This window comes from Labrus bergylta, chromosome 9 (assembly GCF_963930695.1).
Source record: "Labrus bergylta chromosome 9, fLabBer1.1, whole genome shotgun sequence".
NCBI lineage: Eukaryota > Metazoa > Chordata > Actinopteri > Labriformes > Labridae > Labrus > Labrus bergylta.
In genome coordinates, this window is record NC_089203.1 from 15510952 (window position 1) to 15523275 (window position 12324).

General features: G+C 39.3%; 2 protein-coding genes across 3 annotated transcripts; both read left to right on the forward strand.

Annotated features, from left to right (window-relative positions):
• Window positions 1–471: 471 nt before the first annotated feature.
• Window positions 472–5650, forward strand: smtnl1 (smoothelin-like 1). The gene is made up of 5 exons (XM_020645866.3): window positions 472–805; window positions 2688–3301; window positions 3401–3515; window positions 3638–3789; window positions 4616–5650. Exons 1-5 carry the CDS (start codon window positions 722–724, stop codon window positions 4974–4976), a joined length of 1326 nt encoding a protein of 441 aa, XP_020501522.2. The 5' UTR covers window positions 472–721; the 3' UTR covers window positions 4977–5650.
• Window positions 5651–7059: 1409 nt separating this feature from the next.
• On the forward strand, window positions 7060–12147 carry LOC109993039 (uncharacterized). Of its 2 annotated transcripts, XR_010666949.1 has the most exons (5): window positions 7060–7597; window positions 8654–8736; window positions 8830–8905; window positions 9678–11561; window positions 11696–12147. XR_010666949.1 is itself a non-coding variant. In XM_020645852.3 (4 exons), the coding sequence occupies exons 1-4, from the start codon at window positions 7306–7308 to the stop codon at window positions 10484–10486; spliced, it is 1260 nt and encodes a 419-aa protein (XP_020501508.2). In that variant the 5' UTR covers window positions 7060–7305; the 3' UTR covers window positions 10487–12147. The 2 variants fall into 2 exon arrangements, 1 of the variants encoding a protein (XP_020501508.2); XM_020645852.3 differs by having other exon boundaries at window positions 9678–12147.
• Window positions 12148–12324: the final 177 nt, after the last annotated feature.

The window sequence follows — 12324 nt, forward strand, 5'->3', positions numbered from 1 at the left end:
ACATATTTATAGCCCCCAAAAAGAGAAGGGGGAAGGAGAAGGAGGGTGAGGGGTGTTGGAAAAGATAATGACAGACCGATTGGGAATAAAGATAGACATTTATTTTTTACAACCATCTGTTTTGTGTTGAATGAGCATAAACGTGTTTACCAAACACACAGGAGCTCTAGTTTCTCATCTCGCTCTTGTCTATAAGATTAAAAGGTTAATTTTCTGGGGGAAAAAAACTTTTAGAATGATTGATTGTGTCCTATGAGCACATTTAATTGACTGCAAACATCCAAGTGTTTATAATGTGTGTGTATGTACATCCACGGTTTCCACAGCAGATGCAGCTGTCTTGCTTGTTGGACTGTGCCTATGTCACTGTGAGTCTATTTCAGGAGCATGTGTTGTTAGAAAGGTCAGATAAAGAAGCATAGGAATCCTCACAAAGCAGAGGGTGGGGGTGTTGGGTGAACAGGGGTGAAGGCAGATATCCACAAACCAACACACACATCTCAGATGGGCAGACAGGGAGACAGGGACAAGAGACAACATAGTGTTAGAAGCAAGAAGAGAGTAAGACACTACGCAAGGCTCTTGTGAAGACAATCTCCTTTTTGACTGAGGAAACCTGTATAGGGAAGGTAGAAGAGATCAATTTAAAGACCTGGATCACTATTTACTTTAATAGGCTGATTTCCATCTCGATCCAGTGGATTAACAAAGATTTCAGGACATGGATGGAGAATTGTCAAGCCAGGAGCCATCTGGGTCCACAGAGATAAATACTCAGACTGACACCAATAACAACAACAACCAGGTTTGTGTTTAAACATTTATATTTTTTATTACAGAAAAAAATACTCCATTAGGTAATCTTAGGATAACTGGTTCTATAATCGTTACAAGGTGGCATTGAGTGTATTTGCGATCATGGCAGGTGTTGTATTTGGACAGCACGGAAGGAGAGGCTTTACTACACCTGTTGTGCTGCTGGCTGAAGAACATGACACATAGAGACACATAAAAGTTATCCAAAGTTATGCTCATGCATGCATACAAACATACACTGTCAGTGAGTTTCCTATTCGCTCTGATGAGTCACAGCTGTAACACCTGACCTGATGTGACTGTTTCTGCAGCAGTTCGGAACGCTAATATTTTACAAGAATTTGCTCAATTATGGATAGATTATTCTTTAAAATAAAAGATATAGTGTTGTATTTGTCAAAATGAGATCTGAAATCACTGATTTAAGTAATATTTCAAATAAGAGGTTTGAGTGTAAAGTAAACAAGGATCTGAGGATCGATAAAGAACTATCTAATTTTATCTAATCTTATGATGACAATTTTTCTCTTAGATTAATTACTAGTGGGAAAATAAATAATTTTTTATGCTATTTAAATGCAGAGAGTTCTTTTTTACACAAGTCAAGGCATTAAAGAGCATTTTGAAATTGCCTATTATTTAGGGTAGGATATGAATTTAAAACTAAAAGAGGCAATTTTTCCATCTGAAGCTAGAATTCAAATGATTGAGATACTTCACAAATCCCATAGAGCTGGAGTTCTCATGTTACACTCCTCTCATTACTTCCAGGGACCATGTCATCCTTAGAGTGAGAGCTAATTTTAGTACATCTTACATAATCATGTGTTACAAAAAGAAATGATGTTCTAAATGAATCAAAGAAGTCTGTTGACTGATAAGTCGAATCCTTATAGTGATTTTGTAGATTAATCTGAAACTTGAATGTATCTCTGCAATGACAGATGCATGATAACAACAGTCGCTAATAGGCTCTTACTCGTGAGGATCATATAATTAATATTCATTCATAGAATTTAAAAGTAAGCAAACAAGTTTTACATTGTTTTAAAGCTATGACTGTGCTTCCCTTTAAATTGCATGCGACACATTGATGAGAGCAGAGGTACTAGGGAGCTTCTCTTGGTCTGTGAAGAAAAATATTAATAAATATTGAATGGTAAGCAAATGGGAGATACATCATCCAATGCTTCTGATGCCAAAATACATAGGTAAGTGCAAAACTCTGATGATGTCTGGTGGAGAGGTGATCTCTCCCTATGTCTATTGAACATATATATATATATTATATATATCCTCAGATTGGGCATTGGAAACTGAAACAAATAAATGTATGTTAGTCTCCCATAAAACCAAGAACTTCAACCAGAAATAAAGTGGTGACAGAGGAAGAACCATCATTTGACAAATGGAAATAACTTTACATTCATGTATAAAATATCGGCGCAACACTGAGAATAAATTGGTATATAAGATAATTCTCATAAATTTAGTCAAATGGGGGAAAAAAATTGGAAAAGGTAAAAACTCTGACCATGTTGTACTTTTCCTCTACTGATGAAGTGGCGCGGTTGCCATTGTTGAAATGGTTAAGTTGTTATCATGTTACCAAATGTAGAATTTCCATTTTATAATTAAAACATTATTTGGTTAAATTGGTATATAGAAGTGCAGTTTGAAATTAAGAAAAGGGCAAAGATGCATTTTGACATATTTGTTAGCAGATGTAGAAGTAAGAAATAGTTGTGTAATTGTGAGTGGCCTGTCAACAAATTTTTTTTTGTAGAATCACACAAAACTGCTTTGTAATATGTTTGCAGTCTTTGCGAATGGATTTGATACATACACAAACGTATATGCTTGTCCTCTAGACAGATGATCCAGAGCTGGAGGTGGGTAAAGACCCAGGGAGAGAGCTTGCAGCGGAAGAGACGGTGGACAGTGGGGAGGGAATGGTTGACAGGGACTCAGAAACAGATAAAAAAGAAGAGGAGGCTGGTGATACAGACAAGCCCCAGATAACTGTGTCACAGCAGGCTGAAGGTGACAATGAAGAGGCTGGCCAAGATAAAGACATGAAGGATCTTGAAGCGACGAGTACAGAAAAAGACAGAGAGGGGGAGACTAAGGAAGACAAGGAAGATGGGCAGGTGGAAGAGGTGACAAGTCTTGAGACTGAGAGAGATGCAGAGGAGATGAAGGACGAAAACAAAGAAGAAAAGAAGAGTCAAGCAGAGGAAAAGGCTATAGACACAAAAAAAGATGCAGATGAGAAAGCTGCAAAAGGGGAAGAGAAGAAAAAACAAGTCAAGGATGTGGAAACAAAAGACAAAGGACATATTAAGGAGATCGAAAAACAAGGGAAGCCAACAAGAAAAAGTGGTCCTCCCTCTTCTTCTCTCTCAAGACCAAGACAATCTGCACGCTCTATAAGAGCAGCCGCTAAAAACGACCTTATTGCCAAGTTCCAACAGGGTGCTCCAGAGTAAGTGTGTGTTACCTAGCATATTTAAAATCTTTAAATAGTGATGATAAATAAGATCTGATAAAGCGTGAAAAACGGTGCAATGTTGTGACATTTTAGGACACCAATACCGCGCAACTTTAAAATCCAGAGGTCATCAACGGCTGGCGCTACAGGAGCTTCAATCAAACAGAAGATGCTTCAGTGGTGCCGTAGCAAGACTCGCAACTATGAGGTGATTACAAAATGAACAACAGAATTAAAGAGAACTGACATTTTTAAAAATCCCCCCTTGTTTGCATGTGCTTTGCTTTGTCATTTCTTTCTCGTGACATCTTCTGTCCTTTGGCCTTTCAGGGAGTCAACATAGAAAACTTCTCATCGTCCTGGTGTGATGGACTTGCATTCTGTGCTCTGATCCATCGTTTCTTTCCTGATGCTTTTGACTTCAGCTCCCTGAACCCGAAAGAGAGGAAGAAAAACTTCACTTTGGCTTTTCAAACTGCTGAGTATGGAGGATTACATTTTTTAACTTTCATCTTTTTCCTTGATTAACTTAAGATCTTTATTGTTCCACAGGGGGGAAAATGCAATTAAGAAAGGCAGTGTAAGAGTAAATTATTAGTAATAAGAGAATAAAGCTACAGGAAATATGAAGGTTCTTGCATGCACATATACCAATGCAATAAAAGGTTCCTGACATAGGAGCAAAGAAAAGTGATTCTTTAAGTGCTAAGCTGTGCTGGGTAAAAGTAGTTATACTATACTAAGTGTTTTAAAAGTAACAGTGTATCAAATGACAATGTGAAGGTGGTCTCTTTAAGTTATGTACCTGCAAAGAATTTGCAGCTCCACGTGATTTGCTCAGATTTATAGTGAGTTCATTTTTTAACCTTGAATGTTATTGTTATGGTTCATTTGCACAACTCGCATACTCTATACTTAATATTGTATATTAATACTATTTACCTCGCTATGACAAGGATTTGAATGGTAATGTGGCCAAGTTCACAAAGAAAATCATAAAAGGGTCATGGGTGCTTATTGCACATTAAAGAAACAAATGTGTGCATCTATTTTTTCAATTCTAAAGGGAATGTGGTGATTAAATTGACTTTGTTGGTCTAGCCCTTAATGCACTTTTTGTTAAGATTGAAAAAAAATGTTAAAGAGGTTGTTGCACTATAGATTTGACTCAGTGTTTGTTTGTTGATTTCTGCTTTGCACGTTAAGTGGACTGAAAACCAAATCAGTAAGACTCAGACTGTGTGGTCAGTGTCACTGCTTTGTCTCATCATGGATCTTTTTCCTGTCCCCCTATTACCTCTGTGGCAGGTCCCTGGCCGACTGCTGCCCTCTGTTGGAAGTGGAGGACATGATTATGATGGGGAAAAACCCAGACCCCATGTGTGTGTTCACATACGTCCAGTCTCTCTGCCACAGCCTCTCCAAAATAGAGAAAGAGAGGAAAGACAAGGAAAAGGAAAAGGAAAGCAAAGAGGGGGTCAAAGATGAGAAAGGAGAAGATGCAGCTGGGGCGGAGTCACCAGAGAAGGAAGAGGAAGAGTCTGCTGAGAACGGGACGATGGAGAGCCAGGAGGAGACACAGAGGGAGGTTACTGAGATAGAGGGGACTGTAGAGGACGATAATAAACACAACAATTATGAGACGGAGAGAGAAGCTGTGTTAATGTAGGCATACTCCTTAAAAGAAATACCCAAAGAACAGATGAAGACTGAAAAAAACAAAATATTTCTGATAGTTGATGTCCTCAAATGAATCTTAAGTTTGGTGTTGGACTGCAGTCCAAATAAAGAGGGACATTAGGTTGAATCAGAAGTTGGTAACATATTGTATAAGTTATGTTTGAAAGTTCACTCTGTGTTTTTTTTAAATTTCTGTTTAAGTGTTTAGCATATGAAGCAGAATTGATCTGTTCTTCTATTTGCTGTGTATTTAAAGAAAAGGTAATTGAATAATATATTTGTATCGGAACGTTGTTTTGTGCAAGAACACCTTTTTGTTGATGGGAAAAATGATGATTAGCAAAGATGAATCATGAGAATAAGATGAATTGTATTTTTCAAAAGTAGAATTGTATTTTTAAGCACTCTAAATATTAAATGATTTTTTTGGGGGCAAAAATAAGCATCCAATTTTTTGTTGAGTCTTTCAGAAATAAAACATTTATTGTGGTTTAACAGATGATCTGAGGTCTTAAAGACATGGGTTGCCCTAAAAACATGATACATAATTAATAAGGCTGATCCAAATTGCGAGGATTTTATCACAGCAACTCATAATGTGAGTCAGTAGCGTGTACGGCCCCCTGCGTGCCTGTATGCACCCCCAACAATATCTGGGCATGCTCCTGATGAGTTGGCGGATGTTGTCCTTGGGGATCTACCTGGATCAGAGCATCAGTACTTGGCATCGTCGGATGCACAGATTCATAATGTCCCATAGTTGTTCAATTGGATTTAGTTTAGTTAGGGCTCCATTGGCTATGGCATGGAGGTCTGTGTGACCCTCCAAAGATATGCCTACCCAGACCATCGCTGACCCCCTGCGAAAACAGTAATGCCGGATGATGTTACAGGCAGCATAACATTCACCACTGAGTCTCCAGACTTTTACAGCTGTCATATGTTCTCAGTGTAGAGCTGCTGGCTCTCATCAGTAAAGAGAATGGGGCGCCAATGCCAAACCTCCCAATTTTGGTGTTCCCTGGCAAATGCCATGTCAATCTACACAGTGCTGGGCTGTGAGCAAAGGTCCCACTAGAGGACATTGGGTCCTCATGTCACCTTCATGCAAGCAGCCTACTGGAGGTCATTTTGATGAGGAAATGAAGATGTTTTTGTAAAGGCTTCTGCTAATGGTCATTAAGATTAGAAAGTACAGCACAATTTTTAGGTTAGAGCTGGGCCGTGCATTGTTGACTGCTAAAACTGGTCTGTACTGAGGCAGGAGGTGGATGCTGAGCCATAAACTGTACTAAACATGGATGTACTCTCAGTGACATAACCAATTGGTTTCTAATGTGGAAATTTTAAGCCCATTGAAGGCGATGTCAACCTGGTAACAGGCAAATAGCTGGAGCTGAAATGGGCCTTTAGCCTCCTGACAAACAGCTAAAACAAGCCTGCTCATCAGTCAGATCAGCCGCCCCCTTATTATGAATAACTCTTTTCCCTAATAAAATCAAAACAAATGACTTCGTGGCTGCCTGCCACAAACTAACCACTAGGCCATCGGCACCCCTTCCTGTTTATTTCTTTAATTTCTCCAACTTTTGGATATTGTAAAAATACCTACCTTGACTTTCCTTGTTCCAATCCTCCTGCCATGTTTTCTTTTTTTTTTTTTTGTTATGCTTTGGACTTAATTTTTCTCTAACTTACTGGCATACTTATTTCTAATTTCTTTGTTGCTTCCTTTGGAAATCTTTCAGCTAAGGACTCACTCTGGATGCTCAGGGTGTAATACACAGGTTTAGTTCTTTAAAGCTTTTATTTGGTCATAAGTTTTATTAATCACTTTTAATTGTATTAAACTACATTATTGCTCTCTTGACTTTATTTCCTGTTTTTGCTTTAACTCATTTTCTTTGTCATTTATGTAGGCCCTATGTATTCCCAGCATCATAGTAAATGAGGGACGCCCTCAATGATCTCTCCGACAACTTAAATGAAGGTTGATGGTGATAATTAATTAATTAATAATGAAGGTGTGGTTATAATTGGCGAGGTGGGCTTTGGCTGACATGGGTTAAGTACTACGCCTGATCCTGAAAACCTTATTCATATTACTTTTAACCAAACCCAGTCTATGGTTTTAAGTGTCTGAGCAGATAAAAAGGGGAACCAGGTAAATATCCGGCCAACCTGCGCATGCTTTCTCTGACTTACGGTAACAAGCGTCATGCTACCGGAAAGGCCATTGTGTTGTCACTTTTACAAGCTAACCCTGCGAATTAGTCGCGCCTTTTCTGACATAATTCAGGGCGGCAGCTGAGTGGAAAATGTCTGCAGGTATGCCGTCGTGCAGCTTAAACCTCGAGTCCCAGCTCTTGTCCATAATGGACGTGCTGGTAAAGGCTGCGGTGACGGAAATCAGTCAGATGTTCTCGGAGAACTCGGCGACCATCCGGCTCCATCTGAGCCAGAGCCTGAAGGAAAATGAAGCCCTGAGGATGAGGATGAAGGTGATGAGGAGTGAACTTTTCTCCCTCCGGCTGCAGACCAGGACGCAACGACCGCCCAGCCGATTTTCCTCGAAAGGAAATGTCCCTAAACCACGGACTAAACCGCAAGGTGACGAGCGCTCGTAACTTTTAAAGGGTCATTCTCACGCAGGTAGCGACGCAGGTTACTGAACAACGTCGGACTTTTCAATCAGACACCAATCAGTTGCGTTATGTCTTCATTTAAAAAGATCCTTTTTTTTATGTTTTCTTGTCGAAGCTGATTGGTTCAAACAATAAACCGCTTTTCCTTACCACGTGACACATACGTCACGTATTTCTTGTGTTTACCCAAAAACCTATAAAATGATATTTAAATTATAAGGCTCTGGTTCTACCCGTAGACTGTAAATATTAGGTTTTACCCTCGTACCATAAAGGTATGAGCAAAACAACGCGTTTCGCCTGTAGCTATTTGTTAAAACAATTATCAGGATAATCTATAATTAAATGTTACTAACTAGGCTACTAGTTAAACACTATATTCACGTAAAGGCTGTCTATTGTAATGCATATTATATTCGTCTTAAGTTGAAGAAATATCTTTTAATTTGTATTTTTTACGGATTCTTTTGCTGTGTGCTGCTGCTGCAAATGAAGTTTCCCCCAGTGGGACAATAAAGAGTCTGAATCTGAAAATAGTTACACTTCAAAGTCATTTCTGACTCATTTGTGTATTCATGTTTCAGTTAAATGTATTTTAAAAAAACAACAACCATATATAACTCTACATAAATGACTTGTCCTACATTTAGTAGAAAGTAAAGGTTAAGAAAAATGTATTACTGGCCCAAAGTAAAATTCATAGATATAGTATCAACTATAGTAAGAAGTACCTGTTAACTGGACCCAGACAAGAAATGAGAAGATTTGCTGAATTTTGTTTATATAATTAACATATTTGGGTTTATGGCATTGCAGAATTTCAGCTCAGACTTAAAGAAGCTGTACTGATGTACATATTTCTATATATGATTTTTAATATGCATTTGGTTCACAGTTGTTCAGTATATTTAGGAGACGGCTAATTTAGTCCGCACCGTCTGACACATACGCCCTTTTGCCATCAGCAGTTGTAAAAAAAAAAAAAATTTTTCCTTTCCTCTACTTCTCACCAAATCACCAGTGGTTCAGAAGACTGTTGAGGAAGTTGTTTCTATTTCTCTACAATCAAAGGAGAAGACTTCCTCTGCTGCCTCTCGATTAGAGGTAACTACAGCTTGCCTGTACATGTACTTTCAGTCACTTAAAGTTCACTTTGAAACTGTGTTTGCTCAGTTATGTGTTTTCATACTTTGTTAGTGTGCAGATGTGGAGAACCCAGAAGTCATCCTAATCAAAGATGAGGATGACTTTGGAGAATGTGAGCAGGTTCAAGGTGAGAAGGCTATCTGTCATACAATACAATTCACTTAGCAGACGCTTTTATCCAAAGCGACGTACATCAGAGAGTAAGTACAACTCTAATCCATTCATACACCGCCACCGAAGCAGTGGGAGCAATACAGGGTTAAGTGCCCAAGAATACATCGGCTATGTTGCTCAGCTGGGGATTGAACCCTGAACCTTTCGGTTGAAAGGCAATTACTCTACCTATGCAAACCTTTCAACACAAAAAAGAGGCTGTCAAATGATTTCATTTTTAAATCCTGATTAATCGCTAAATTTGAATATTTAGTTGCGATTAATCACATTTATTATTCCATGTTTAAAAATTCCATTATTTCACATTTAAAATAAAAAATAGTTAAGCTTTTCTTTTGAATTCTTGTACTGTCTAATGGGGCTTTCAAATAGGATGCGGTGGACACTGCTTCTTAATAGTGGACAGATACATTGTGCTATGGCAGAATCTACTTTACCTAGCTACTTTGCAGACTATCGTTTCTGTCACCTAGCAACTTGTCGATAGTCCAGAAAGTAGCTTTTACTACAGCACAATTTTTGTCTTCTATTCAGAAAAAAGGCCTTGCCACTGACACCTGTACTCCTTTATGTTTACTGTTGTCAGAACATACTGTCATAAAGATACTTTGCTGTGATTCATTATCAACAAAGTATTTACTTTTTCTACCAAATGTTTTGTAAATCGTAAATCAAAGCCATATTTTTTTCCTGGTTTATGATGTCTTTGTCTTTTGTCTTTTTAGGTCAGGACCACTTTGGAAACCAAAGTAAGCAGAGTGGTATTGCCACTGTGAATGTAGAGCCTGCGGGTTCTTCCTGCTTAACAGAAAATAATGTGGAGCTGAGAATCGTAAGTGTTCATGGACGAGGGGAGGGGCCTCTGCAGGAGGAGAGCAGCCTCTTTAATGTCACTCAACTCCAGGCTTTTAGCTCTCTGTCTCCAGAACACAGCATCCCTCATGATAGTATTGTGGATTTCACATTGGGATCCAATGATGGACCCTCGATCAGAGGGATGCAGAATAACAGCGTTGTAGTGGCAAGAAACAGCCAGCTGGAAAAGGACAATTCCACCCAGGTGACTTCAGCAGCATTGAATCCTGCAATGAAAACAATATTTTTAGAACCTGATAGTCATGTGGGGCCACCCAGTCATATCAGCCAGTTCCCCCAGCTGCAGAATGTCTTCCCTCAAACTGTTAACAAATCCATGGACTGTAGCTTCTGTGGGGAGCGTTTCCTCAGCCGCGAAGACCTAATTGTACACCGGGCAAGTCACACAGGGGAGTCCCCTGTTTTATGTTCATTCTGCGGCAAGTCCTTCGTCAACAAGACTACACTGGGCATCCACATGCGCATTCATACCGGGGAGAAGCCATATGCGTGTACACAGTGTGGGAAACGCTTCACACAGAACGGTAGCCTCAAGATCCACCTGAGAACTCACTCTGGAGAGAAACCATACACCTGCAATCATTGCACCGCAAGCTTCAACAACCCCAGCAACCTGCGCAGGCACATGAGCCTACACATCCCAAATGGAGCACTCTAATGATGAGAGAACAATGTTTTAGCATGTTATATCACTGACACCTGTACCACAGAGTTTTTTTCTTGAAAGATGTGATCTTGCCCTTTTTTATTTGATTTCTTTTTCCAAAGGTCAAAAGTTGACATATGTTATATAATCACCTAAGACAGTTACTAAAAATTAAAGAGGTCATATTCTGCCCTTTTGGGGGTTCGTACATTTAATCTATGTACCTACTGAAGTATGTTCACAATAGCTAAAGTTCAAAAAAGTGCCCACGTTCAGAGTCCCCACGTGTGCCAAGTCTGATCTGATTGGTCGGCCTGTCGGCTCTGCCATAATTGGTCAGCCACTCAGCCACTCTGGCTCCGAGGGCCGGGGAGCAAAAACATTAGTACCTTAGCACTACTGTGCTACCGCAGGCTACGGCATATCGTGGGCGTGCTACAGAAGTTAGCGGGCGTGCAACATGAGCTGCAGGGCTTGCCACAACGAGCCAATGGGCTTAGATCAGTGATATCACACTGACAAGACATCACACTGGCACATTTTTTTTCGAGGGGGGCTAGAACCGAGCGTTACATGCAGCTAATGCTGCAGCTAACAGGAGGACGTAGGAGAAGCTGTGTTTCCGCAGACTTTGAATTTTTGCAAATAGATGTGGCTAAACATGCACAGGACACTTGGAAAACACACTAAAGAGCATATAAAACCAGAAAAAGCATAATATGGGCCCTTTAAATATTGACATCTTTCCAGTTAAAGAAACAATGTTGTCGTTCAGACCATCATCTCTGTTAAAAGTGATGAGACTTAAATGCCTTTAAAAAAATAGGTGACACAGCAAAAAGGAAAACTGAAAATCCCCTTTTAATTTTTTTCTGTGCCTGTTTGACTGCTAGAGAGTTTATTTTTTAAAGCAAACTAACTTACAGATGTTGTTATCCTCCATTAACTGCAACTGTATTTGAATTTAATCTTGTAAATACTTTATTTTTCTTCTACCTCAATTAGCTCTGGTTGTCATACTTTAGCTCAATGCTAGGCAGACAAACAAGACAGACGCCGTGGTAGAAGTGTCAAGACGCAGTGGAAGGTTAGGTCCTCTTATATCTCCAACTTTCAATGTCTTTCTCATGCTCTATAGGATTTTCAGTGATAAATGTCCTAATGTATTGAAGGTAAATTATTCCTCGCTTAAGTTTAATTGTTAATCTTCCTGCCTTCTAGAGCACATGGCTTTCACCTGGAGTCTACCTCAATGCCAACGTGAGCACCTGATATCCTCCTTTTTCTACATATATACAGTATATGAGGTGTTTTTTAAATAAATAAATAAAAACATTCAGTATCTGATCAATAATGGTTTTCTCATATCACACAGATTGCAAAAAAACAAGATTAACTGACATAGCTCCTATTTATCACTCTGAACATTTTATTTTTGGAGGGGTCTTAAAATTTGGGCTTACTGCCATTCACATGTTCTCTATTTATGTGTATGTGTGCTTGTCCCATTTGAAAGCAAACTACCTCTACCGCTGCCTCTTTTATAGCTCTCTCCTTCTCTTTGTACTTCCAGGATAGATTTCAAGAGAGCAATGATGTAAGTGTGAATGCTGTTCGTTTTTGTTGACAGGAAATGATAAATAAACATTGTTTCATGTTTTGGTTTTACAATGTCCCTGTCTGATAAGTGTCATTTTGCTCCTCTAGAGTGCAGTGTTGTTTTTGTTCCCTCAGATTGCTGTGGCTCTGGATTGCTCAAGGTGCTGCTGGGGGGAGACTCATACGGAAACAGGGGGAAATTCCTTACATTGTTCCTCTTTCCATCCTGCCCGCAGTTGGTTATTAAGGTT

Excerpts from the sequence above, each read along its gene's own strand:
- smtnl1 (XM_020645866.3), top strand. The coding sequence starts at position 722 with ATGGATGGAGAATTGTCAAGCCAGGAGCCATCTGGGTCCACAGAGATA. Across the intron at positions 806-2,687 it reads CCAATAACAACAACAACCAG|ACAGATGATCCAGAGCTGGA; the intron begins GTTTGTGTTTAA and ends CTTGTCCTCTAG. Across the intron at positions 3,516-3,637 it reads GCAAGACTCGCAACTATGAG|GGAGTCAACATAGAAAACTT; the intron begins GTGATTACAAAA and ends TTGGCCTTTCAG.
- LOC109993039 (XM_020645852.3), top strand. The coding sequence starts at position 7,306 with ATGTCTGCAGGTATGCCGTCGTGCAGCTTAAACCTCGAGTCCCAGCTC. Across the intron at positions 7,598-8,653 it reads ACCACGGACTAAACCGCAAG|TGGTTCAGAAGACTGTTGAG; the intron begins GTGACGAGCGCT and ends CCAAATCACCAG. Across the intron at positions 8,906-9,677 it reads AGAATGTGAGCAGGTTCAAG|GTCAGGACCACTTTGGAAAC; the intron begins GTGAGAAGGCTA and ends TTGTCTTTTTAG.